The sequence below is a fragment of the Triticum urartu genome, chromosome 1 (assembly GCF_003073215.2).
Source record: "Triticum urartu cultivar G1812 chromosome 1, Tu2.1, whole genome shotgun sequence".
Classification (NCBI taxonomy): domain Eukaryota; kingdom Viridiplantae; phylum Streptophyta; class Magnoliopsida; order Poales; family Poaceae; genus Triticum; species Triticum urartu.
In genome coordinates this window covers 13192603-13220346 of record NC_053022.1, presented here as the reverse complement: position 1 = coordinate 13220346, position 27744 = coordinate 13192603, and the positions used below count along the sequence as shown (strand labels likewise).

The 27744-nt window shown below is 46.5% G+C and overlaps 1 protein-coding gene and 1 long non-coding RNA gene across 2 annotated transcripts; one reads left to right on the top strand and one right to left on the bottom strand.

Moving 5' to 3' along the window:
* The first annotated feature begins 1539 nt into the window (after positions 1-1539).
* Positions 1540-10358, top strand: LOC125542748. Its single transcript, XR_007298040.1, has 3 exons — positions 1540-2890; positions 3006-3472; positions 10347-10358. It is a non-coding gene; the product is annotated as an uncharacterized LOC125542748 (long non-coding RNA).
* A 4064-nt stretch (positions 10359-14422) lies between these two features.
* On the bottom strand, positions 14423-16686 carry LOC125532535 (bax inhibitor 1-like). Its single transcript, XM_048696570.1, has 5 exons — positions 16576-16686; positions 15936-16051; positions 15290-15536; positions 14577-14732; positions 14423-14542 (listed from the first exon to the last, which is right to left on the bottom strand). The coding sequence occupies exons 1-5, from the start codon at positions 16684-16686 to the stop codon at positions 14423-14425; spliced, it is 750 nt and encodes a 249-aa protein (XP_048552527.1).
* Positions 16687-27744: the final 11058 nt, after the last annotated feature.

The following is a 27744-nucleotide window of genomic DNA, read 5'->3' as shown; positions in this document are numbered from 1 at the left end:
TCCCTTTGGTGTACCCGCAATAAATTAGTCATCGAACGAGTGATTCCGTCTCGCGTGACTGATGTGATCTACAAAATGTGTGGCTTCTTGCAGCTCCGGAGACCGCTTAGTAAGCGGAGCGACCGAGGCGTCATCGACAAGATCATGGCGGGTCTTCGTGCCTCGGCAGCGTCTTTTGCTCCTCCTCCACCGCCATCACCTCCTCCTCCCGAGCCGGATTAGAGTCTCCTTTTAGCTTTATTTGGGGCTTGTCTTGCTGTGCCCTCAGCATGATTCTATGACTTATTGTACTTGATTTTGTGACTTTGGATGCTTGGTGGTATGCTTTATAATATAAAGCGGGGAAGCCCTTTTTCTCTCTCGTAAGCCCTTGTGAGTCTCAAAATAATTACCTGTGTGCCAATGTTTATTGTTTGACTTGTCCAAACCCCATTTGACAGAATGTTTAAAGTTGAAAAATAAAGGTTTTCATTTTTTTCAAGCATGTTATTTACGGGAGAGTACAGTTCTATTGACGATCGTCCGATCCTCAACCAGTGATTATGCTGAGCATGAACCACCGTCTATGGTGTGTGTGCCCCAACCCGTCCTTCCCCTTCGGCCCACGGCGATGGCGGCGCTGCCCACCGGCGTGCGACCACGCTCGACCGTGTGCCCCAATCCCCTTCCTCTACCTTCCGAGCACGGTGACGGCGCCGCCGCCCGCCGGCTCGCGGCCACGGTCGCTATGGAGCCTCACATCTCACAGGTGGCAAGCGTTCTCATTCCCCTGTGTCGCCGCTGCGATCTAGGTCTGTTGACGCTCTCCTGCCCGGCCTGCCGGCAAGGGCGAGCTCGCGACTGACGGACTGACCCAGGTCAATTCTGTTCAATCCCTTGAGCCATCAAACCACTGGCGTATGCATTCACCATCGATTCGGTGCTGACTGACTGTCATTTCAATCCTGCAACGAATATGAATAATTGATAACAAACCCTGACTGTTAGTACTACAAGGTTTTCCCTTACAAGTAAGATTCCTTTTTTCCCTTTCTGTTCTGCATCGCATAGGACATCTCATTTTGAACTTCCATGAAATTTCCGTGACTTATTGTGTCTTTATGTGATTTCCAGCCACTGAAAGAAAATAGTGCTTGACAGTGGTTGCACGGTGCCCACAAAAGAGGGGGGGCCAGCAGAACTCAGCACGGCAGGGGTGGTCACATGATTTCTGAGTAAGGAGGGCTCACCGTGGCAGTGAACTTAATGATGAGTAGTGATTGCTTCGTAGAGAGGACAGTGATGATGAACAGCGAGTGTTCCCTCAGTCATTCTCATTTTTCAGTCACACATGTGAAATAGTTGAAGGTTGTCTGCTCTGCGCTCCCTCAGTTATCCTTGCAAGGTAGGGCTATGGGTCAAATTTGCAAGGTACATCCGCTGGACATGATGATATTACTCTCTCTTATTTGTCACTAATTCCTGTATCTTGAGCTGTCTGCTGCGTGTGGAGTAAATTGCATTAAACCGTCAGTTTAAGGGCTAGGTTTGCGAAAAACACTAGGATACTGTTTGTCAGTTTCTCTGCATAAAACATCACATCTTGCGTAATGCTTTTGCAAAAACCACTGATCAGCGGATCTGGCCCTGTTAAGTGAGTTTATGACAGGTGGGGCCCGCCAGTCAGGCTGACGTGGCACCGCTTAACATCTCACATGTAACCGCGACGTTTGGCAGTATTATCATCATGTGAGGCCCTATGTGGTCCACATGTCATTGGAAGAAAAAAAGTGTTCATCTTATCTTCACCACATAACACTGTCCCGAGCCGTGGCAGAGGCATGCCGTCGCCCGTCCCGACCCCGGCCGCCGGCCCATCCCGACCCCGGCCGAGGCAGAGGCCCACCGTCGCTTTTGCCGCACCAAGGGCGAAGAAGAAGCCGCCGCCAGTCCCGCCCCTGCGCCCGGCCGAGGAGTGGCCTGCCGCCATGCGTCGGTGGGTTTCGATCTTGTCGGAGCTGGCGCTCGCCCCCCTCCCCCGCGGACCAGCCGCAGCTCGCCAACCGCCCCCGCCACACCTTCTCGCCTGGAACCACCTCGTGGCCACCCAGTTCGTCCAGATCCGGTCGGATAGAGGCATCCTCGCTGGTCGCACACCCGAAGCCCTGACTCCGCCCCTGCCCATAGCTGGCGAAGGTGCGGCTTGCACGCGAGCGTCCGCTGGAAGGAGCAAACCTGCATCCCCCGCGGCGGGTCGAGCCACACCTCGAACTCTGGCGGGCGGCCAAGGTGGCATGGCCGCGTGTAGCAGCACGCAGAAGAGGCCCTAGCCCCCGCTCGCCCCAACGAGCTCCGGCAGCGCACCCTTGTACTTCGGCGTCGTCACGGGCCGCTCCAGCATCACCGGAGACCGCCTCCACGAACCTCCCGCGCCCCACAACACCTGCACGCCACCTGCTCGATAAAATGACGCAAAGAGTAAGTGGTTTGAGAGAGAGAGAGGGAGGGAGGAGTGTTTCACTGGCAACTGGGTCCCCCGTCCAACAAAACGTTTCGATCTAACGGCGTGAGAGATTGATGCCATGTCAGCCTGATTGGCGGGCCCCGTCTGTCATAAACCCACTTATCGGTGCCCGATCCGCCGATCAGTTGTATTTGCAAGTTGTTTAGGAGAGAGGTGGTGTTTTTTGCCAAGAAACTGTAACATAGTGATTTCTGCTAATCTAGCCCTCAAACTGGTGGTTTTCTGCAATTTACTCGCTGCGTGTGCTTCTCTCCGCTCTAACTTTTCTCCAGGATGTATTTATTTCCGAGGGAGGTAGCATGCTACTTTTCTTCGGTTAATTGCATCTCAGGTGATGTAACTTACGAGCAGCTGAGAGTTTGAGAATGCAATCACTATGTAATCAGCGTAAGTTTCTCATTGGCATGTGTTCAAACAGCTTAGTTTGTGCTTGTTTTCATTTGTTTCTATTAAGTTTCGTCGCCTAAACTGAACTTCCCCCATAATCTGTGTACAAATGCAGAGTCTGTCATCTCCAACTATATATGTGAAGATAGCAAGGCTGCAAAAGAAAAAAAAAATCCCAAGTTAGGGGATGATTGGTAGCCGTTACTATTTCACCCCCTTCTGCACTATTGAGTGCTGCATAGTGCATAGCTAGGAATCTGTCGGCAGGATCACATGTGAACAGAATGCAGAGGAGGGTGGAGGCGTCTCTCTCTATTATTGACCGCTCTTGCTCGAAGTCTCCACCCTCACTCCCACTTCCACTCTCCCACTCCATTATTGAAGTTCTTTCTGATTCCTCGCCTCTTTCTCCCCATCTCCGTCACCACCACCTCTACCCAGCCGCCACCCACCACCCGTACCTCCTGCAGCCTTTTGCCGATCACCTTCTCTCACCGCCGGTAGGGAGACGAGGAGAACTTAAGAAGCAGAGCACAAGCAGGCAGATCCATGCAGCGGATCGAGGAAGACGACGGATGGTTAGTTTGATTCATTCTTTTACTCCCCTGGGGATTGCAACCTGTTGATGTGGAATAATGATATCCCCAATAGTACATGCTGCACTGAGTTTGTGTGACTCGACCTGATGTTTTTCCTCGGATGGATTTCAAGCACAATGTGTATATGCAATTAGGAGTATATAGATCGACGCTAAGGACATGTTTGATTGACGCTTTGCAGCTAGGATATAGGGGATTATGGAATAGAACATTAGAGATCCTAAGAACAGTCTTCTTTATGTTCAGGCTTAAATATGCTATTCTGTCCTGGAAAAAGTTGTGCTATACCTATAATTGAGTTGGGGAGAAAATGGTGAAAATATGTTGTAGGTTATGTGGTTGTTAGTTGTGACTGTTCAGTTTGACATTTCTGTGATGCATTTTCAGCATTTCTGTTAACCGTTTTTACAATATCAGCCATACATGTATCTAACCTTTTTAGAAGATGAGCTACGTATTGGCCAAACAAAAATATATGGTTTAAAATAGTACTCCCTCCGTAAACTAATACAAGAGCCTTTAGATCACTACTTTAATGATCTAAACGGGATCGGGCGTCGGTGGCGACGGGATCGGGCGGATCCCGATCCAGATCGGCGGGGGAGGGAGGAGAAGGGGATCGGGGCGGAATGGGGTGTCGGCTAGGGTTTCCGCCGACCGGGGGCCGGTCCGGTTAACTCTAAACCTACCACACCCCATTCCGCCCCAATCCCCTTTCTCTCCCTTCCCCCGCGAATCTGATTCGGGAATCCGCCCATCCGTCCGCACCGGACGCCCCGATCTAGACTGTATAGTCGATGATAGGAACGGGAGAGGTAGTATAGATAGATCGCAGTGCGGAGAGGGGCTGCGCGGGGGTTATGGAGTGAGGGGGGGGGGGGGGCCAGGGGCTGGCCGGCTGGGCCAGGTGGGCTTGGCCCAGTTTGGCCAGGGTGGGGTTTCCCTCTCCTTTGTTTTATTTTTCTTTTCTTAATTTATTTTCTCTTCTGTTTTATTTCATTTTAAAATATTCAGACACTTTATAAAAATGTGTGCACCCCACCATAATTAACCTTGTAATATTTGACAACCCCCGAACATTTTAGTTTGATTATTTTTTGAAAACTTTTATTACCATCATAATTTTGAATTGAATTTCGAAACCGTTTTGATTTAACCCGAGATTAACTACAATGACAGAGGTGACGTGGCATCATTAGTGAGGATTACTATAGCTTAATTACCCGGGCGTCACATCAGGCCCGCAGAAGGCCCAATAGGCCCACAGGCAAAGCAGTGTCAAATTAGGCCCATAGGCCTGCTATTCAGAGGAGTTCGAGAGGGAGGAGGCAGCAGAGCTTATAAACCAGTGTCGGGCGCTGTCAACTAGCGATGTGGGACTAAACTTATGGGCGCGGGCAGCACAAGGGCATTGGTCCCGGTTGGTGGCACCAACCGGGACTAAAGGTGGCATTGGTCCCGGTTGGTGGCACAAACCGGGACCAATGCCCCCCTTTAGTCCCGGTTGGTGCCACCAACCGGGACCAATGGCCGCCGCTTCCCGCCCTTTGGGCTGCCGAAAATTGGCCTTTGGTCCCGGTTGGTGGCACCAACCGGGACTAAAGGGGGGCAATGGTCCCGGTTGTGCCACGAACCGGGACCAAAGCCTTTTCTATATAAGCAGAGACTTAGCGTTTTTTCAGATTTCATCGCCAGTTCCCCGCCCCGACGACGCCGCCAGGCTGCCCGAGCTCGCCCCGACGACGCCGTCAGGCTGCCCCGCCGTCGCCGTCGCCTCGCCCGTGCCCGTCGTCGCCCGCGCCCTCGCCGTCGCCGCCCTCCCGTCGCCGCCGTCGCCCGCGCCCTCGCCGTCGCCCGGGCCCCTGCCACGGCCCGCCCCTGCCCCGACGCGGCCGCCCCGGCCCGCCCCCGTCGCCGTCGCCCGCGCGCCGCCCCGGCCCGCCCTCGCCGTCGCCCGCGCCCCTGCCCCGACGCCATCCTCGCCGCCGACCTCTCCTTAGCTTGGTCCGGCCGCCGGCGCCATCCCTTTGCAAATTTTTGTTCATATATAGATGATAGAGATCAAATGATGATTTTTTTGTTCATAGATGCATGACAGAAGATCAAATGATGATTTTTTTTTTCATAGATGATCATATGATTTTTTTAGGTTATTTTCATTTGTAGAATTTTTTTATGTATCTAGGAATATTTTTGTTTATAGATGATAGATGATCAAATGATGAATATTTTTGTTCATAGATGATAGATGATCAAATGATGATTTTTTTGTTCATAGATGATAGATGATCAAATGATGTTTTTTTTGTTCATAGATGATCATATGATTTTTTTTAGGTTATTTTCATTTGTAGAAATTTTTTATGTATCTAGGAATATTTTTGTTCATAGATGATAGATGATATATATGATGATGTTTTTTTTTCATATATGCATTTTTTCATATATATGATGATGTTTAGTGGAGAGGAAAAAGTAAAATAAGGAAAAGGAAAATAAGTAGAGAAAGAAGGAGAAGAAGAAGGAGAAGACGAGGAGAGGAAGAAAAGGAAGAGGAGAAGAAGAAAGGAATAGAGGAGAAGAAGAGAAAATTAGAATATATATTCTATTTTCTCTTTTCTCCTCTATTCCTTTCTTCTTCTCTTCTTTTTTTTCTTCTTTTTTTTCTTCGACACATGGGGGGGGGTCGAGAACGTCGGACATTCATGAGAGAGGCGAGGAAGAAGGGGAAGAAGAGGGAAGAAGAAGAGAGGAAGAGGAGAGGAAGAAGAGGAAGTCTTCTCCTCTATTCTTTCTTTTCTTCTTTTTTCTTTCTTCTTCCTCTTTATTTTATCGGGGAACAGGTCAAGCGGAGGAGCGGTAGAGGAGAAACCCTAAATAGAAAGTATCGTCGGTGTGAGATACATGTACCGTCGGTGTCGGACACTACACCCACATCCCACAAGTGGCGCGGGCTTCGACGCCCACGTCACTTGTGGGACGTGGATGTAGTGTCCGACACCGAAGGCCACATGTATCTCACACCCACGATACTTGCTAGCTATTTAGGGTTTCCTCTACCGAAAAGAAGAGGATAAATAAATAAGAAGAAGAAAAAAGAAGAAAAAGAAGAGGAGAAGAAGAAAGGAATAGTGGAGAAGAGTATTCTATTTTCTCTTTTCTCCACTATTCCTTTCTTCTTCTCCTCTTTTTTTTCTTCTTTTCTTCTTCTTATTCTTCTTCTTCTTCTTCTTATTCTTATTCTTCTTATATTTCTTCTTCTTCCTCTTTTTTTTATCGGGAACGAGGGTCGTCGAGGGACATAGATGTAGTGTCGTCGTTGTCGATATATACCCCCTCCCGATAGCTTACTATGATTAGGTAGCTAGTTCTACATTTGGCACTAATATATCCATCTGTCATGTTTGAATAATAATTGCCATGTTGTAAATATTTGTAGAAACTATGGACACCGCCCTAGACGAAGCAACAAAGAAAGCGTTGTTGAGGGACATAATCGCAGAAGGAAGTGATGCCATCTCGTTGTTTCTCAACGAAACCGATGGTCTGGAAGGAGAGGGTGAACAAGCTGGCTACGGTGACCTAATGCCGGTGCAAGAAGAAGAACATGAGGACGGCTCCGGTGACCCAATGCCGGTGCAAGAAGGAGACCGTGATGACGGCTCCGGTGACCGAACCGAGTCCGGCCAGGTATATATATTAGTTAAGCCTATGCTGACTAGCTGATTGATGCATTCATTGTTTTGGTATGTACACATATTAATTAAGTCTTTGTTCTTTTTTCTAGCCCTCCGAATCGAGCACAACTTCGGTAAAGAGACGAGGCCCGAAGAAAAAGTTGAGCTCGGATGAAAAGTTTGAGATCATAGCAATCGCGCCCGACGGCCAACCTATTGAACCCCTCCGGACAAAGAGCGCATTTGTTGCTCAGTGCGGGGTTCTGGTTAGGGACAAGATCCCGATAAGCATCCAGCAATGGTTTAAGCCAGCTACAGAAGACCCTGAGGTGTCTTATGTCAATGATATGCAGAAAAATGATCTTTGGACTGAGCTGAAGTCAAATTTCACCCTACCGCCTGAGGATAATCCAGAGAACCCAGTTAAAGAGAAATTAATCAAGTCTTTTGCTCTGAAGAGGATGGCAGAACTATTCAGGAGGTGGAAGAAAGAGCTGAATAAGTTTGTCGAAAATAATGAGACACCAGAATTCAAGGGCAGATATGAGAAGATCAGAGATCACTGGCCCGCATTTGTGGCCCACAAGACATCAGAAAAGAGTAAGAAGATGTCGGCGACAAACAAGCAAAATGCTGCGAAGAAGAAGCTTCACCATCGCACGGGGTCAGGTGGCTACCTCGTAGCCCGGCCTAAGTGGTCCAAGAGTGAGAATGATCTGGTTCATAAAGGGATCGAACCAGAGACAAATAACTGGCCAGACCATGTGCCGGACTTGGTTCTTCGGGGCTGGCGGAACCCTGGACCCTGAAACAGGGAAGTGCATTTGGACGAACGATCAAATGGACATACCAGTCAGTAAGCTTAAGCAGTATATCGAAGCAGCGCAGGAAGGGACGTTCTTTCCAGACAGAGAGAACGACGAGCTCACAATGGCCCTCGGGAATCCTGAGCACCCTGGACGGACACGAGGCACGCCAGGCTCCGTTCCGTGGAAGGTTGGGTTTCCGGACGCAGGCGGTTACAAATCCCATGAGAGGAGGAAAAAAGTGCAGCAGACCCAAATGCAGGCGCTGCAAGCAAGGGTGGACGCGATAGAGGAACGAGAAGCAAATCGCAGCAAACGTACTGCCGAAGCCTCCCCCGAAGCTACCCCGCCATCTCAGCGCAGAAGCAGCGTGGCTTCCACCGAGCTGCTTCAGCTAGAGCATGCCTTGACGGCTCCTGCCAGCTATCCCGTGGATGCTATCACGGAGTCTCAAAATTGCCACCTTATGACGCAATGGATGAATTTGAAGGTCAAGGCGGCTGTTGGCTCTGTTTATCCTACTGAACCCGGCGCAACTTTTCACTGCCGGCCGATTCCAGAAGGATATGCTAGGGTGATGGTGGATGAGATAACGGAGGGATTTGAGGACCTCCAGCTTGACCACCCTACCGGTGAAGGGGAGACTCGGCTGGGGTCTGCTCTGAAGACTCCATGCCTATGGCGGAAGGAGCTCATCAACCTTCCGAACTGGACGCCACCGCCTCCTCCTCCTCCTCCGGCGAGTCAGGGCACTCCGCCTCCACCGCCTCCTCCTCCGGCGAGTGACGATCAGGGCCCTCGGCCGGCTCCTTCTCCGGCGCGTGGCGGCACTCCGCCTCCTTCTCCGCCTGCGCCGACGCGCCCGAGCAGCCAGCCTCCTCCTTCTCCGCCTCGTCAGCAAGGGCGGAAGAGACCTGCCGCCGCTCCAGCTGCTCCGGCGCGTCGTAGTCCTTCTCCTCCGCCGCTTAAGCAAGTAAAGAAGACAACCGCTACGTCTGCTCGGTCGGCGTCTAGCAGTACAACCAGAGGCGGGAGGACATACAGATTCGGTCCTTCTCTGAAGACTCCAGAGAAGTTACCATACGAGAGGACCCAGGAGGAGAACGCCGAGATCGCGCGAGAAGAAGTGAAGAAATTCTTTGAAGGGGTGAAAGCAAAGAAACATCCACCTCCGGAGGAGAAGGTAGATCGGGTGAAAGTGAAGCGCACTCTGGCTGCCCTGACAAAACACCGAAGTCTGATTCGCCGAAAGGAAACTATGACCGCATTATTGGAAAGGAATTTGCCGAAGCGGAGCGGTCGGGAAGTACTGTCAGTGATCAAAGGCTGAAACAACGACGAGCTGGGAAACAAATTGCCCAGCTCGGCGAACAAGCGAAGCAATCGTGCCCCCCGCTCAAGGTGCCTAGCCACAACGTCGATAATGATCCGAGGATGGTGCCCGGTTATAGCAATCTTGCAGATTACCTGCCCGACGAAGTACATTATGAACCCATGGACGTGCAGATACAAAGATACGAGTACGGGAAGCCTCTCGTCAAAGATGAAAGATCTCTATCAACGATGATGCGAAGATTGCATGATTGGTACTTGAAAATCTGCAGAGACTCTGGGGGGAGGAGTACTTTGTATGCGAGAGTTAAACCGGAGCATGACCTCGTTGGAATTGATCTGTTGCCTGTTCCATTTGAGGAGTTCTATCAGTTCTTCAATCAATTGGCCCTCGATAAAGCAACTGTCACCTGCTACTGTCTGTAAGTAGTACTACTTCTGTCATTAAGTTTCTCTATATAGCTTAGCTCTTTCATTGCATGTATTTATAATCATCCTCACTATATTATGCAGATTGAAGATCATCGAATTGAAGAAAAGACAAGTCGGTGATATTGGGTTCATTAACACAAATCTCATAGATGCAACTCAGGTTAAATTTCATGCCGCAGAAACCGAGGCCAGCATGCTAGATCGTTGATAATAAATCAAAACAAAGATATAATACTCTTTCCTTACAACTTCAAGTGAGTGTTACTGTCTTGTGCGTATTCGGTTTCCCTTATATATTAGTCAAGGTTATAGTAATGTAATTGATGAGTTATGCATGCGTGTGCAGTTTCCACTATATTCTCCTACATATTAAGCTTGAGCAGGGACTAGTAACCGTCTTAGACTCAAGACGAAAAGATCCCAAGGACTATGCAGACATGACTCAAATACTCGAGAAGTAAATTAAATCGATCATTATCCACCATATCAGCAACTTTGTTCATTTCCTGATATATCAAGTAATTGTTTTCTTTGTCCGGCAGGGTTTGGAGAAAATTCACCAGAAAAGCTCCGGGACTGCCGAAGGAGCTGCAATTTAGACACCCGAAAGTAAGTACTAGCTATAGTAGCATTTTAAGCGCATCTACTAGTCATTCAAGCGCTAGTTTCATCAATACCATTTGGCATTCTTGCTTATCAGTTTGATTAACCTCTATTTCTTGTAAAGTGGTTGTGGCAGGAACAAGGGAATGATTTCTGTGGATACTATGTTTGCGAGTCCATCCGCCACACGACCTGTGAGCGCTACACTGACGAACAATATGAAGTACGTAAATAACAACATTCACAATTTTATTTTATTACCATCATTTGTGTTGAGTTTCATTCATTCATATATATATGTATTGACCCCCTTCTTTAAATTAGATGTTTTCGGAAGCGAGATGAACTCCTAGCACCAGCTCGCAGAGCTATTCAAGAGGAATTGGCGGCATTCTTACTTGACCACGTGATCCCTGAAGACGGAGAATTCTATGTGGACCCTGAGTCCGTATGATTATATTTGTAAGAGATAATTATTGTATATATGTAGCCGGTAGTGTCGGATAGATATACGAGAACTTGTTGTTCGACCAATCTCTCGGAGAAGGAGAGGTGGTCGATATCACTTCTCTCTGTATGCATATATGTTCATGACGATCTTCTGTTTCCTTCGTTTGCTTACTAGCTAGCTAGCGTGTCTAGTCCTCTCTATACGTATGTATAGTACATAGCGTCGACCAAGCACAGACATAAGAGAGACACTTCTCTCTATTAATTATAGCTAGCTAACACAATATATGAAACACCTAAATTAACCCCCCAAAACCCCCAACCCCCCCCCCTTTCAAAAAAAAACAAAAACCCCAGCCACAGAAGTGCTGACGCGTGGATGCCTATTGGTCCCGGTTGGTGCCACCAACCGGGACCAAAGGGTCTCCTGACTGGGCTCTGCACACTGCCCACGTGGAGGGCCTTTAGTCCCAGTTCTGGATTGAACCTGGACTAAAGGGTGGAGGTATTAGTACCGACACTTTAGTCCCGGTTCCAAAACCGGGACTAAAGGCCCTTACGAACTGGGACTATAGGCCCTTTTTCTACCAGTGGTAACAACAATTGTCTTTTGTCCCTAGCTCCATGCGAATTGGTGAATATTTGATAAAATATTCATCAAATAGGAAACACCCAGCTAGGCAGCCTCTTCCGCGTTCGTCCGTTAAGTCCTCAGGCAGCGGTGGCCCAACGAAACAATACCCACTTGTTGCCTGGAAAAGATACGTGACGCCCACCACAACCTTATGATAGCGCTCGCCCACTACATGCGCTACTGGTCATCCGGACCAATAGCTCATAGGGGAAGTGATCGTGAGGTTTCTTTGTCTGGTTTTGGGAACCCTCCTTATTGCTTTAGGTTGGTTCCGTCACTTTACTATTTTTTTTAAATGCATGATTTTTAATTCACAAACTTTTTCATTTAGTTGAACTTATCTATGTCATTTAGGCATTTATTTTTCATTTACCTACATTATCACCCGTAGCAACGCACAGCAATTAAGTAGTGAGTACTAACAAAGACTATGTTTCTTTCTTATTTCATGCACTATATGCCAGTTACCCTCTTACAGTTTGAGTTCACTGCGCACTTGTGTCGCTGGAATATGCCGTGTCAAACTTGCTCCCATCTGCTCTCATTATATTTGTTCATTTTTTTTAAGTTTAGTTTTTCCAACATTTTGTATAAAGTGTCATTTTTATACAAGTAGAAACCCTTCCAATTGTTAGATTTATAGTTGATAACTTAGTTTAGTATCCAAGATGTTCCAACATGTTATTTTGGGTACACTCAATGATTTTGCTGTTTCATTAGGGTTTGGAGATACATGTACTAAAACTGTGTTTTTTCTTTCATCGATTTTTTGCTAAATTAAAGACCATCCTACATCTAAAGGAAACGGCGCAGCCCCTACAGGGAAACTAACGTTGTTGAGTATCATAAATACTCGTCTAAGGTTAAATACTTGGCAACGACGACTCGTCTTACACCATTCGGCAATGCGACGTATGGTGAGTGTGTTTTCTCGTACAAACTCGAGGTTCTCAGCTACATAAGACTAGCCACAGTGGGAGTAACGACATAGATAGTAACATCACACATATCTAGATAAAATAGATGATGTGACAAGCAATGAATGAAAAAAGAGAGGCATGTGGTAACATAGCTAGTTACTAGTAGTATGGCTGGTCATGGTGGGAAGTAACATAGAATATTAACATGCATATGTTACTAGTCTTTGTTACTACTTCTATAGTGGGTAGTAACATATGTGTAGTGTCATGCATCAATTCACTTATTACTCCATAGACTCGTTTAGCATTGGGAACCGCTATGTGATGGTAACATATTATGTTACTCCCTTCGTTTCAGTTTACAAGTCATGCGCGTATACCTAGGTTACCAATTTTATCACCCTAAAATAAACTATATAACACAAAAATTATACGGTTTGAAAATAGAATATCTGAAATTTATATTAGTATATTTTTTGTAATATATGACTTGTATTAGGTTGGTCAAATTAACAACCTAAGGGTACGCGCACGCCCTTTAAACTGAGAGAGAGGGAGTACTCTATTTGTCTCTCTCCCCTTTAGTTACTTGCCACATCACATATTTCGCTTATGTGGCATGCATGTTACTACCTATGTTACTTCCACTATGACTAGCCTGAGTAACATCACACATATCAAGGCATGATGAACCTATAGCCTAATAAATGAAGTGTTGCATGTTACCACATATATGTTAATACCCACTATAGTGATAGGCATATTACTAGTCTATGTTACTACCCATTGTGGCTAGTCTAAAGGTGTATGACGGACGGCCCACGGTAATGGTGGTGCCACATGGCACTCTCTTTGATCAGTGTCTACGGAAGTCGCTCGGAAAACGAGGTGCACATGGAGTTGTCTGTAGCTCTTAGTTTTCCTTAGTTCTTATTGATGGAATATAACATAACTAGATGCCTGGATTCTGGTGGACATGGATAAAAATACGACACGGTGAAGTTGCACAACATCGACATTGTCAGTTTCATGCTTAACTTCGCTTTTGCCATTAGTATTGCATGCAACTATCAATCTGTTGAAGAGTCTGCTGATTCTGATCCACTGCAATGATCTGGACATCGCATCCATCTCGGAACCCCTTCATCTCCTCCAGACTTTAAATTCTTCGCGCAAGCTACTCAGATTACCATGGGGAATGGTGCCCTTCTGCATTTTTGGTCTAGTGCCTGGGGTGGTGCGCCACAACATGCTAGGTCGGGTCGATGCTTCACGCTCTCTCCCGTAGAAAGAATCGGAGCCTGAAGGATACTTTGCATGAAGGCGTCTGGGCTCACTACATGGATAGGTCACTTCGCCTTTGCTCTAGGATTTTGTTAACCTGCGTACCTGCGGTCTCGCGGTCACCCTCGTCCCGTACCAGTTCAGATGGTACTCTCCCTCACCTAAAGCAGTTTCAAGGAATCACGCCATCAACCCTCCGTATCGTTTGGAAGGTCTGCTCCCAGTAGGTGAGGTATTGTTTGGTTGCTCCTCTATCGGTGTCTCTCGACGGTGGATCGACAAGAATGATACAACATACACAACAACTACCTTTGTGTGCTTTGTGGCAAGAAACTCGAGATGCCCATTCTCCTGTTCAGCCACTACGTCTTTTCCTCCTCTTCATGCGAGAAGGACGTTGCGAGTATGCATTGAACTACCCTTGCCCTTGCATGTGGATCATGGCAGCGCTCGAGCGAGGTTGTTGATGCGGTTGGAAGGGCGCACCAGCATCTTCGAGCCTTGTGACGTCCAGACAAGCCACCCAGATCGCTATGGACACACTCTGGGAAGTTTTGAGGAGTGGAAATGAAGCGTTTTTCAGGGGGCTGATCGACCGCCTAGTGTAATCGCACATACGGTTTTAGATGATCTACAACTGTGGATCTTTGTGGGTGTTGTGCACCTTGTGTCGCGAGAGTAGGTGTGTATCTTAATTTACTCGCTCCCCTCAGTTCAACCCTATAACCTCCCATGTACAGTGTGTTCTCCTATCACTGAATACCAACAGCTCTCCTGTTGGACTGAAAAAACAGCTCAATACAACTCACTAGAAGTATGTCTAGAAAAATCACAACTCCTTGCCGACATGCATGCTTTGTTGGGCTGCAACGTGCTCCTCTTTCTCTTGTTGTCCTCGGACTTGTCGCCTGCATTCTTGAGCTGGACCGGAACATATCACCATCCTCACCATGATGATAAAGATCCGGTCAAGGATGGCAGTGATGTCGGTGAAGAGGGTGAGCGCGTGTCCAATGTAGTCCATGTCACCGCGGTGTGCCCTCTCAACGATCTGATGCATGTCGTACACCATGTATCCCACGAAGATCAAGATGCCAGCATAGACGTGCAGGTACGGAAGCATTTGTATCATGTTCATTCAGCCAAGATGGTTAATGTATCCTACCCAAGGTTTTGGATCCCGAGCGGACCTTTTTTCTCGTGGGGCACCGGAATTTGACGTTACCACGGTAACCACGAAATTCCGGAAAAAATTCGGACGAAATTTCAAATCAAATTTTGAATTCAATTTTTTTACGTAAATATAGATAGGTTTATCAGTCCGAAATATCGCTGACGGTTCTCTGGCGTAGTGGCTATTCGGCCACAGCTACCACTTGCGTAGAAGTCTCGAGTTCGACCCCTGGTCGCCCCAAAATTTGTAGTGTTTCTAAACTTTTGCATCCTCAAAAAGAAGGTTGGCTTTATCACTAGGCCGCGAGCAACTCTGTGGTTGGATAAGAGATGGCCTTTATTTAACTATGTTGTGAGCGTTTGAATTCAAAATTTTCAAATTATTCGAATTTTTTTGCTCGGTATGCATGGTTCTCGAGGGGGTGCGGTAAACGCGGTAACCGCGCGAGATCTCGGAATTTCGCTCGGTACCCAAAACAGTGATCCTACCTCAACCATGAAGCTGCTAGTCAAGAGGCCAAAGATGGATGTGGCCAACTGCAGCCAGAGCAGGACCGACAGGTCAGAGGAGAGCAGAGCACGGAGGAACATGTACTCACTGCGCTTGGCAATGCTGGTGACATTGCGCTTGGCAATGTTGGTGACGCAAGAGAAGCACCCTAATGCAATGGCAATTCCAACAAACCCTGTCACAAGGATGCTGGTTGCGCAGAGCAACAGCCATATTATGGCAGCCCTGTCAGCCAACATAAATTAGAGCAATGAAAAGCAACAAACTAAAGTCAAGCCCAATTGACAAACAATCATTACGTGCAAGACATTTGAGACAGCAGCAAAAACAAATTACCGCAGTGTTTACTCCTAAACTATTTGTTATGTGCAAGACATTGGGGTTGGGGCATAAGCAAAAAATGAGCAGGCGTTTTATTTCAGATTTCTTTCCTAAGAACTGTTACCCTGCTTAATTTCCTTTGCTCCGAACACCTCTAAAGGGGGAAAAAATCCACCGGAAACTAAACTGCCAAAATTCCTTCATAATTCCTTTAAGCTGAGAAAAATTCCACCGGAAACAATTTATCAAGGTCAGGAGAAGAAAGCTCGACAAACCTCCTCATAGACTGGCGTCAACGAAAACAAGACAATGTTTCCCATGCACGCGAGCATTGTCAGCATCCCGCCGATATTGAGGGCAACGTGCAGGTAAGCACCCACAGCGGACGAGACCAGGGCAAAACATACGGTCCGGTAAACCTGCAGAAACCATTAGGATTGAGTCGCTTATGGAGCATAGTACAAATACAGAAACCTCATTCAAGCACTCTAATAGTGACAAAGAAAACATAGATATCCAAGCTGAAAACGCCACACATGATAGCAGGAACGTATAAGCGAAAATGACTGCTGTCCATACCAAGCATAAGTGCATAACACTTGAGAGATAAGCAGAAGGAAGGTAATGGAGAGAAGTGTTGATAATGAAGCATTCAAGACCGTATTTTCTGCAGAGAGTGATCTGGTTAATCAGCACAGCGAGCTCACAGTCCCAGCTAATGAATCAACCAACAGATACACTCAGGTTTCAACAGGTAAGCTCCAATCCGGCGCTGAGCCGAGCTCTAAACCATCAAGCGAAACCCTAAATTGCAATCGCGTAAGTCAATGTCGTCGCATCCTGTCCGTGAAACCCTAAAGAAAATAAATCCTCGTTGGAGAGAGAGAGAGAGAGAGAGAGAGAGAGAGAGAGAGCGAGGAGGAGGAGGAGGAGGGGCGCGTACGAGCTTGAGGTGCGACCGCACGGCGGGCGAGATCTCGCGGAACTTGTTGAGTGAGTCGTAACACCAATCGGCCGCCGCCGCTGCCGATGAGGTCGAGTAGAAGGCATCCATCGTCCGTGCCGACTGCCGTCCTTGATCTGGTACTTTATTGATTTTGATTTGATGATTGATATGGTACTACGATTTACACGAGGGGGTGAATAGATATATAAAGAAGCTAAGCTAGCCTACTCTTCTAGGAGTAAATACGAATCGGTGATTGCTCCTAGTCCGTAATTCCGTATCGGACATGACTCTAAGTCCCCTAGGATTTATACGCCATGCATCAGGTGCATATAGGGTCCCACGGAGGAAGTGTTCATTAGATTTAATCTTGTTACAAATTTATGTTTAGATTATTTTCCATACACTGTCACGTTAGATTTGTTTCAGCTAGAGTCCTAGTCACGTAAGAGTGGTTTGCATGTGTCCTGATTGTACTGCATGCAAACTACATGGGCCAGATGTGTGCTATGTTCATGCTGCGGCCAGGTCGTAGTTGTTAGGATTTTTATCGAGTCTTCCGGTGCGGTCCATTGTACGTGGGAATAGGTAGCTGGATATGATGCCGGGTTCCTGCATTTCTAATAATCAGTTTAATCACCTCCCTCCAGCTACCTATTGGAGGGCAAGTTTGTGATTTCTACTGAACCTGACATGGACGCTTTTTAAGTAGTACTTGGGAGTGCTGGTGTGCAGCATAGATGTAGTACTCAAGAAGCTATGATCACATGATCTTGTGGTTTTACTATTGATGACCTTGGTCCTACTAATTCAGTTTATTTGCTGAAAGCAATGTTTGAAAATGATGCAATCTGCCAGGCAGCGCTAATTTCTCTGCAGCTTTTTCTTATGAGTGTTATTGTCGTGGCGGAATTAGCGCTACTAGTCGATGGAATAAAAGGAAAGCAAAATAGAAGACACAAGGTTACGCGTCGCCAAACTCCTGTCCCTCTGTGTGTCTTCGTCTACCTCTATTCAGTAGTGTTCGTCAGACAAAATCGGAGAGAGGTGAGAGTAGGTCACAGCCAGATAACCAACAGTGTTCCTGGGTTGTGCAGTCCGGTGCGGGCACGGAGTATACACTATGTCTTCTTTTCAACATGTTTTCTTGGGAAAACGAACCTTATTGTAGTCGGAAAACTCTTCTGATCCACCGCCTGATAACGCACATGCATCAGCCGCCTCCCCACACAGGATGGAAAACATGTGCATCCGATGGTTTTTTTTATACGATCCCTGTGCAATCCACACAGAATGATAACTCACAGGCCGTCAGTCACCTATATGCACCCGATGGATGGCGTGCGATCCTGTGCGAGTTCGTCACCGATCTGCACATGGCGAGGCGGCTCCTTGTTTTCCAACCAGGATCCCTACTCCCGCACGGGAGTGATAGGAGACTCGTGCTGCTCGGTGACGCGGAGCAGGTCATGGACGTGCACGCGGGGAGGGACGAGGATGGCTGCGCCCCCTAGTACAGTTATGAATAAATGAAAATTGTTGAGGGGACAAGGAACCACTTGCCACATGCCATCAGTTTCTCTCTTAGAGCAAGTACAATAGTGGACTATAAACCCGTTTACATGGCACTTTTGACTATAAACCAACTTTACAGTATGAGTAATTAATATTACTAATTCTTGATTATATGGCATGTCTATATAGCCAGTAGCTCGCTATATTATTAACAATGGTTTTAGTGGATGGCAATCACATGCAAAAATGACGGTTAGCCAAGGAAAGGGGACACAAGAGAGAATATTTTTCCCTCATTGTGATTTTTTTCACTGTGGCGACACACGGGCATGAAGCTAGTTTGAGTAGTGAATATGTTATGCAACAAATCAGATAAGTTTCCTCGCAAGAGATGTCCAGTTATTGGGAAACTTTTGATTTTGGGAAACGAGCTGATATGAATTTTAAAGTTGGGACGACGTCACTCGATGTTGATTCCTGAGTGGTGGTTTCTGATTGGGATTTTGGCCCTGATTTGGGTACAGTTCCAGTTTCGTGTGGGTGTGTGGATTGGATTAAGAGTATGGTCAACTAACAAATACTACATTCATCGTGATTTACAGGTCCTCTTAGTATTTGTGCCAAACTTTGACCATAGATTTAACAAAAAATAATAATAATGCATGTCATCAAAAATTATATCGTTGGATTTGTATTTGAACATAGTTTTGAATGATATTATTTTTTGTTACATGCATTAACATTTTGTTAGTTAAATCTAAGATCAAAATTTAGCATCAATTGCAAAAGGAACCAATAAACCAGGACGGAGGTAGTACAATACACAGTTGATATTACTTATCTCAGATATTAACCACACAATACCATATGCTCTTGTTTCATCATACAGATATCACCAAAAAATGACACAGATCGACTACTTTCCCACAAACAGTACGCACTCTCCAAACAAATTGTTTGGTCGCAAAGACTGTGTCTCTACACAATTGATACGACTAAAGGGTCGGAATAAAGAGGGGTCGTATGAAAGATAGGAGTTGAACAATTTGTGGAAGTTAGTTTCTATGACATGTTGTGGAAAAAATTAGTAAGACATGTATTTTTAGTTTTTTCATCATCGGCGGTACGAATAAAACCTACCTAGTCAGACCTTAAGGTTCTATATATCTAGTCTTAATGTGCACGAATAGAATACTAACATGCATGCTAAAATAGCATACATAATTTAACCACATTAATGACACATTCATAAGATGCATAGCAAACTTCAAATTTCAACATTAATACAAAGGAATAGAGATCATCATTGTGGACACCGTCATGATCGAAGTATTAGGAAGCACATGGTCGGTCTATGACAGCGCACCACATGTGGGGGATACCAGGCCTCTGACTTCCGGGTAGAATGCAACGACCGGATCGGTCAGAGCCCACTCGTCACCACCGACAACGCCACGGAAAGGCAATGTCGATGAAGGGAATGAAGGCTCGGCGGCATCGGGTGGTGGTGAAGCATGATGACCGCCAATCTGCATCTTCGCGACGCACGGTGCTTTGCTGCACCCTTCGGTACTTTTCGAGTGACGGGTCGGCACCTGGACAGAGATGAGGTACACAAGGAAGACAGCCAAAAACAATGGAAGCCAGGAGAAAATGTCACGCGGGCAGCTAGGGTTTGGAATGGGGATGGGCAGTGGGTGAACGATTATAACAGGCCAGATACAAACTAACTCCGTCTGCCGGGAAACCCGAAGGGTCATATTTGAATCGGCTACATAGACATTCAGTGGTAATTTTTCGCCCATTTTTATCATCAGACCATCTTGTTTTAGTCCGCATTGTGATAAATATCAATCCGAGCCCAAATATCCTTATCATGGACGCCTCTGAAGTGTACGGTCAGTGCTAAGTATCATAAGTGATGCATGTCACAGGGAGGTCAGTGATGAGCGGTTAGTGCTATTCGAATCTATAGTTATGGTCGGTGGTGTGGTGACGTTGGTACGTAGGGTGCGATGTGTGCTATGGATTTCCCTTTTGATGGTGTTCTTGCGTTGTCCTGGCAGATGAGATGGTGCCATGCTGCCACTCATCGGTGGAGTCCACAGTGTTTCATCTCTCTCTCTCTGTGTGTGTGTGTGCGCGCGCGCGCTTTGTTTGTGCAGGAGTGTTTTTTCGGTTGTTTCTCTTTTCCCCGTGTACCCCATGTGTGCTTTGTTTCACTTCAACCTATCTTGTAGAAGGTTGCAAGGCTTCAGACGCAAAATGAATCAAAATATTCAGGTTGAAATTTAGTCCCCACCTTGACCGTTATGAAAACTTATTAGGAGTCACACTTGTTTTTGCATGCATGCATTCTTCATGTGGAGAGAGAGAGAGAGAGAGAGACGCTATACACCATGCACAAGATTGCAGGTAGTTAGGTGTGCAGTGATATACTCATGAGTCATGACTACATACATAGCTATCGGATGATCTACCAAGTAGCATTTGCCTGGTGGATATATATGTATGTAGTCATATTTTGAGATAGACTTATATATCCACCACTAAAAGATAGTAATAGCAAGTCCGCTGTACTAGATGGAAGCAAGTAGTCACGGACTAGCAGCTAGATATTCTGATACAGTAACTATTACTTAGCCTCAAAACCATGATTCGCTGTACATACAGTTAATGGTTATGAGATGTTGGAGTAAAACAATCAAGCCAGGTGTTTTCTGATACGAGACGTTTGAAAGGGTAGATCCAACCATGGAGGGAGAGTGGCATGTCATTCCTATTACCAAATGCATCCATCAACAGTGGTAGCGTGAAGCGCGGGGTGATCCACTGTGTCCATGGGCCCAGGATGCAACGAGGGGTCCTACTGCGACTTATCACCACCCGACCTCCCCATGCCAGGTCGGTCCTCTATCGGCTCCACCATGCTCGTCCATATCCTATTTAGTTAATTGGCACTATTGATCTTACACGCACACATATTGAGCGATGCACTAAAAACATACAACATGTAGCAGATGTACTAAAAACATACAACATGTAGCAGACTCGAGGAAACATCAGTATTTGTGTATAAGGTTTGGAACACGATGTACAAGGATTAGCTGGTTGAATAATGCATGCTTACTACTCCGATCGATTTTGTTTCCCCTACTATTGTTGCATTCGGCCGGCTTCAAGGTCATGGGCCGGACTACTGCTTGTGGCTGGTTGTATGGATAGGCTGACACTAGTGCGGAACAAATTGGGTGGCGGTGAGTTGCATTGCAGGATACGATCAGGGAGCATTTTTTACAGATGCACGATGTGCCATTACTACTCAACTTAGCATACCACTCTACCGATCGGCCGGCTATAAATTAAGAAGATCACAAATGATCTTGCCGGCCGGAGTCCATCCATCCAATGACAACGGGATCGAGATGGATGGAGTTCAGTTACCATGGCGATGGCTCGTTGTCAGTGGGTCACTACGGCAGCGATCATAACGGCAGTAGCGCTGCTGGTACACTATACTGCGGTACTAACGGCAGCAACATAAATTCATTCAGCAATGACGGCGTTGGCCAAGGCACAGAGGTTCCCTCCGGTGCTGCTGACCGAGCCATTCCCGGTGCAAAACCCCGGTGCCCCTTCATCGCTGTTGGCGGAGTTGAAAGCACCTCTTACTGTACCAAATTTTGTAAGACTGCCAAGTCTTTGTTGGATCAGAATATAAAAAATATTGCGGAAGTCTAATTGGGTGTTCTGAAACGGTTATCTCGATTGGCCACTTGCCCCTATTTCGGCCATGGTGTCAACATTTACAGCATAGCCTAGCCTAGTTATAAAAGGGACTGCTATCTTCTTTTTGGAGTACTAAGTAATGAATTTTGAGCAATTTGTACAAAATCAGCGATAATTAATATGGATCCGAGGAAGTACTGACGATCGTATGCACAGGTGGGGTTGCGGTGACTGTTGGATACCCTGCCTTGCTTGTCGGTTTGCCCAAGATTAAGAAACTTGTCTAGATTTCGATTGCCTAGGAGTCACAAATGTTGTACTTGTGCGTGAGTTAACTCTCACTAGTAGAAAACGGGTCATTAGCACCGGTTCGTAAGGCCCTTTAGTGCCGGTTTCGAAACCGGCACTAACATTTCGGCACTAAAGCCCCCCCCCCCCCTTTAGTACCGGTTCAGCACGAACCGGTGCTAAAGGGCAACCACGTGGCACGAGTCAGCTCCGGGGGCCGGGAGCCCTTTAGTACCGGTTGGATTTTGGGGGATTTTTGGTTTTATGATTTCTTTTTCATTTAATTTTGTGTTTTCCATTTTAATTTTTTTTCGTTTGCTGGTATTTTACGGTACTACACATTGTACACGTTATGCATATATATATATATATATATATATATATAAATAGAATTTCTAGTAGAACCAATCATATATATATATCATCAATGTCTCACAAACCACCATATTAATTTACACATACACACATGTATAGCTCTATACAATTTCTCCTACATATGCATGTTGCCTTCGGAGCCAGTGGCATTAGCCTAATTGGTGCCTTCGGAGCACGATGACAATTGGAAGTGGTTCATGACATGTTCGATGGGGGCGGTAGCGGGTAATAGTATTCTCCCTTCGGATTTATGACCTGGTCGAGCAAAAATCCCGCTATTTCCTCTTGAAGTGCTTCTACGCGCTCCGTTTCTAAGAGCTTGTCCCGCACCTCTTTGAACTGTTAAGAAGGAGATCAATATGCATGTGTATTAGTTGTGTGACTAGATATCGATAATGGTGTAAAAATTGTGAATAGTGTTCTGACAAGCATACCCATTCCTGTCTTTGAGATCTGCTCCTTTCGGACGCCATCATGCGAATGTTCTCGCAAACGCAGTATGCACACAGATTAGTCCCCTGCGCCTGCTTCAGGGCCTTTATTACGAGAATAGAATTTAATTTGATCAGATAATAATTAATCAAGCATGATAATTAAAGAGATGGCAGCTAGCTAGCTAGCTAGTACTACTTAATTACTTACCTTGGATCGAAACCATTTCAGCTGTGGTTTCCATTCGCCTTCCGTGACACTGATGAACCTTGCCCAAGCCTTGCCCGCCGACAAAGAAAATGAATAAAGGGGTTATTAAATAGTTCATATCATGAAATGACGAACTAAATAGGCCGAGATATATAGTTAATAATGATTGAAATTACCTGTTGACTATCCCATACAAGATGTTGTAGTCACTATTTGCTTTGAGTAGCGAGTCCAGTATTTCAACTGTTCCGGCGTCAACTTTAATGATACACAAGATCCAGTGAAATCTGCATGCACACACGTTTGCATGTCTTAATTAAGCGGGCATATGTAAGCAAAAACATGTAGCTAGCTAGTAGGCAAAAACAGAGAATTTGTAGTACAAGAAAGTGTGACTCACTCGAAGTTGTAAGGAAGTAGTATATCTTCATTGTATTTGAGGCCCTTCAAGAACTCTAGCATGCTGTCCTCTACGTGCTTTTCATAATACTTGCTCATTTTCCATGTGTATTGATTAACGGTGTTTGGGTTAATGAACCCAATGCCATAGCGTCCACCTTTTCTCATTTCATACATCTTCATCCTGCATAATACCACAGAAAAGAATATAGTGAGGATAATTACAGGTAATGATTGATCAAAAGGATCACTACAGCTAGCTTGAGACTTAAATTAATTACAGAAAGAAATCACTTACAGACAATAGCAACTGACGATAGATTTGTCGAGTGCGTCTTGATTGTATAACTGAAACAGTTCAGAATACTCAACGGCCAAAGCTTTCTCATGGTAGTAATGATCCTTCTTGACATACACCATGAGGGACTCTCGATCGGATCTCTTGGTAATGTCCATGTACCATTGATGCAATTCATACATTCTCGTTGGGAGCTTCTTGACATCTTCTGGCTTGACCAAAGGTTGGCCCCGGACATATTTCTGTTTTATTTCCTCCTCTATAATCACAGGCATGTCCTCGATCTCGAGGAGTTGTCCAACAGTGATCTTAAGTTCTTCAGCCTGCATTATATGCTCCTGGGTTATTACCACATTGCCCACCTCGGGAACGTAAACTGTTTGGCCACAATAATATTGGGCGCGCGTACTATCACGTGTTGTCGGCACAACAAGCGGGGGGGTCGATTGCGCCGCCTGTTCTCCCAGCTGGGCAACGGTTTTCCCGCATTTTTCGACAGCTGCTTGTTGTTTGCTCGAGCTCGAGCTCGCCTCCTTCTGTAGACGTTGTCGATGTAACTTCCTGATGTGGCGCTCATAGTCTGTGTCAACAGGCTTAGGAGCTGGTGGTTGAGCCATACGAATGAAGTGGTCAACTACTTCCACATGCACTTTCTCCCTTGGCGGCGGTGGCGGTTTCGGTCCAAAATGGGCGTCGACTTCTGCCCGCACTATGGCATTGGTTTGCTCCTCGGTCCTGTCGTAAGCCCTCACAGGAAGAGGAGTAGTGAGGTTTGGACCATATTTATATCGCTTGCCTCCGCCTGTACTTCCTGTACTATGACCTCGACTGGTACCGCTACGCACCATAGCTGCGGGGTGTCTCTTCTGCGATTGCTGAGGCGGCGGAGATGGCTGACGGGGCTGAGTTGGACGAGGGGGAGTGGCCTGAAGCTGTGCCGGACTTGGAGGAGGAGTAGCTTGACACTTTGCCGGACTTGGAGGAGGAGGAGTGGCCTCACGCGTTGGTGGACTTGGAGGAGCGGGAGTTTGCTGACTCGGTGGCGGACTTCGACGAGGAGTCGGGTGACGCGGTGTCGGTGGCCTTCGAAAAATGATGCAATCCTTTCTCCATAGGATGATACGATGTTTGGCATCTCCGAGTGTGTGCTTCTCATCACCTCTGGGAATGTCAAGCTCTAGCCCCAAATATTGGTCCACCACCTCATCAACCAAGACACGAGCATAGCCCACTGGAATCGGGTTGCAATGGAAGGTTGCCTCGGGGGAATTTGAAAAAGCAACGGCGTCCGCCACCTTCATGGATATGTTCTTCATTTTGAAGTGTAGCTCGCAGTTAGTGTTCTCCGTGATGTCATCCACGGGGTATCTATCCAACACTACTGCGTCGCCCGGGGCGGAACCCACGCTGCTTCTCGGCATGGATGGGGCGGTGGTATCCAATGCTGGATCATCCGCTAGCTGCTGCAGCTGCTGAGACCCCCTTTGCTGGCTAAGTGAGTCGATCTGCTCCTGCTGCCGCTGGAATTTAGCTGCCAATTCCGCTTGACTTGCTTCTAGGCCTTGAAGGCGTTCATAGTCGAGCTTCCTTTGCTCCTCCTCCATCTTCCTCTTCTTCTCCTCCGCAATCTTCTTTCTCGCACGGGTTCTGTAGTCGGCGTTCCAGTCCGAAAACCCCTCATACCACGGAATAGCGCCCTTGCCTCGTGTTTTTCCCGGGTGTTCAGGATTTCCCAGGGCACGCGTAAGCTCGTCGTTCTCTCTGTTGGGCTGGAACACCCCCGATCGAGCCTCTTCTATTGCAACAAGTAGCGCATCGTCGGCTCCGTTCAGACATGCCTTCGTCGAAACATTGCCTGTCTTCGGGTCCAACTCCCCCCATGCGCATAGAACCAAGTCCTGCACCTGGGGGGCCAGCTCTTACTAACCGGAGTGACACCTGCATCCTCCATCTCTTTCTCAGACTTATCCCACTTAGGCATTGCCACCGCGTAGCCACCTGGCCCCAGCTTATGGAACTTATCCTTTTTTTCGGCATTGGCCTTGTTTATTCTCGACCGTTCCTTAGCTAATTCTGAATCCTTAAATTTCACGAAATCGTCCCAATGAGCACTTTGATTCTCTAGTATCCCCTCGAATACTGGAGTCTTCCTTCCTCCCTTGACGTACTTCTCCCACGTCATTCTCTTGTGGTTCTTGAATGCAACCGCCATCTTCCTAAAAGCAGCGTCCTTGACTTTCCGCACGTCTGCTTCTGTGAAATTATCTGGTAAGGTGAAATGTTCCATGAGAGTATCTCAAAGCAGATTTTTTTGCTTCTCGTCGACAAAAGTAACATCTGGACGTGGATTTGTTGGCTTTCTCCATTCTTGAAGGGAGATCGGGAGTTGGTCCTTCACAATAACTCCGCACTGACGAACGAACTTGTCCGCAATCTTCTTAGGCGCTAATGGTTCGCCATTAGGTCTGATTGCCTCGATATTGTACTTTACGCCCTCCTTCAACTTTTTGTTCGGGCCTCGTTTCGTCCTTTTGCTCGATCCGGATGGCTGAAAGAAGAAAGATCGATTCGTTAATATATCTTCAACTCATTTAAAACATGCGATGATCATCAGATTCCTGCTTATATAAATATATATACCTCGCCGGTGTTTGTTGTTTCAGGATCAACATGTTCTTCGTCGTAGTTCATGACTTCATCTTCTCGGTCGTCGCGATCGAATATCATATCACCCTCTCCGGTGTTGTTTAGAAATTCGGAGCCGCCAAAATCTTCTTCATTCTGATCATCATCTGGCCCGCGTATGATATCGAGCATGGTCTGTTCTCTATCTCTGTCGGTATTGTCTGCCATAGCTTTTATTTAACTATGCCAAAAGAAATATAAAACAATTTAGTATAATCTTGAATAATAGATATAATCTCGAATACATCGTCTCGAATAATAGATATAATCTCGAATACATCATCTCGAATAATAGATATAATATTGAATACATCACTAGCTAGCTAGCTAGCAAGCTAATAAAGATCGAATAGTACAGAGTAATCTAGGCCACTCGCGGTTCCTGAGGTGCGGGCGGTGGACACCCAAAGAGAAGGAACCATCACTGGATCATAGCTCGGGTGATCTCCCCAAAGAACCTGCCAGGTATTGGAGAACCTGACGTCCATAGCAGCCATGTAGCGATGGACGTGCTCGTCCTCCTCCCTGACACGGCGACGTACCACCTCCGGCGGGGCCGACTCCCTCCGCACCGAAAGTGGCCCACGTGAATGCCACCAAAGGAGATGAGGGTCGACGACGGGACCCGGGGCCGGGTTCCTCACCAAGCGTCGCGCCCCTGAAGGTAGCACCTCCCAGTGCCAGCCCGGCGGAGCCCAGTCCCGGACATGGGTCCTCTGAAGCAGGACGTCGTCGCGGACGTGTCGACGGCGAGGATGCGGGCCGGGCATCGTCGACAACAAAATACTATATGCCGCAAAAGTAAAGTAACATTTTTTAAATGATGGATTGTGATGATTTCATATATGCAAATTCTAAATTTTATAACTAAAAAAACATCGATCATCGTCTAACAATTTGAAATTAATCTAATTCATCTAGCTAGCTAAAACTAACATTTTCAAAATTTTAACATTTCTATATAACTAACATTTCTATAACATTTGACATTATATATATTATAACTAACATTTCTACATACTATTTGACATTAATCTAATCTAATTAATTAATTCATCTAAAACTTTGTATGAAAAACAGAAAAACAGAAAAAACTAAAAGCTAAAAACAGAAAAATTGTGTGTGTGTGCGCGTCTAGTGTGTGTGTAGTGTGTGTGTGCATGTAGTGTGTGTGTGTGCGCGCGCGTGTGTGTGTGTGTGCATGTAGTGTGTGTGTGTGCGCGCGCGTGTGTGTG

What these genes read in the sequence shown, in the direction of transcription:
- LOC125532535 (XM_048696570.1), bottom strand. Translation starts at nt 16,686, where the DNA reads ATGGATGCCTTCTACTCGACCTCATCGGCAGCGGCGGCGGCCGATTGG. An exon ending in TGCGGTCGCACCTCAAGCTC is followed by an intron (nt 16,052 to 16,575) that starts GTACGCGCCCCT and finishes TGGTTTCTGCAG; the next exon opens with GTTTACCGGACCGTATGTTT. An exon ending in TGCATGGGAAACATTGTCTT is followed by an intron (nt 15,537 to 15,935) that starts GTTTTCGTTGAC and finishes GTTGGCTGACAG; the next exon opens with GGCTGCCATAATATGGCTGT.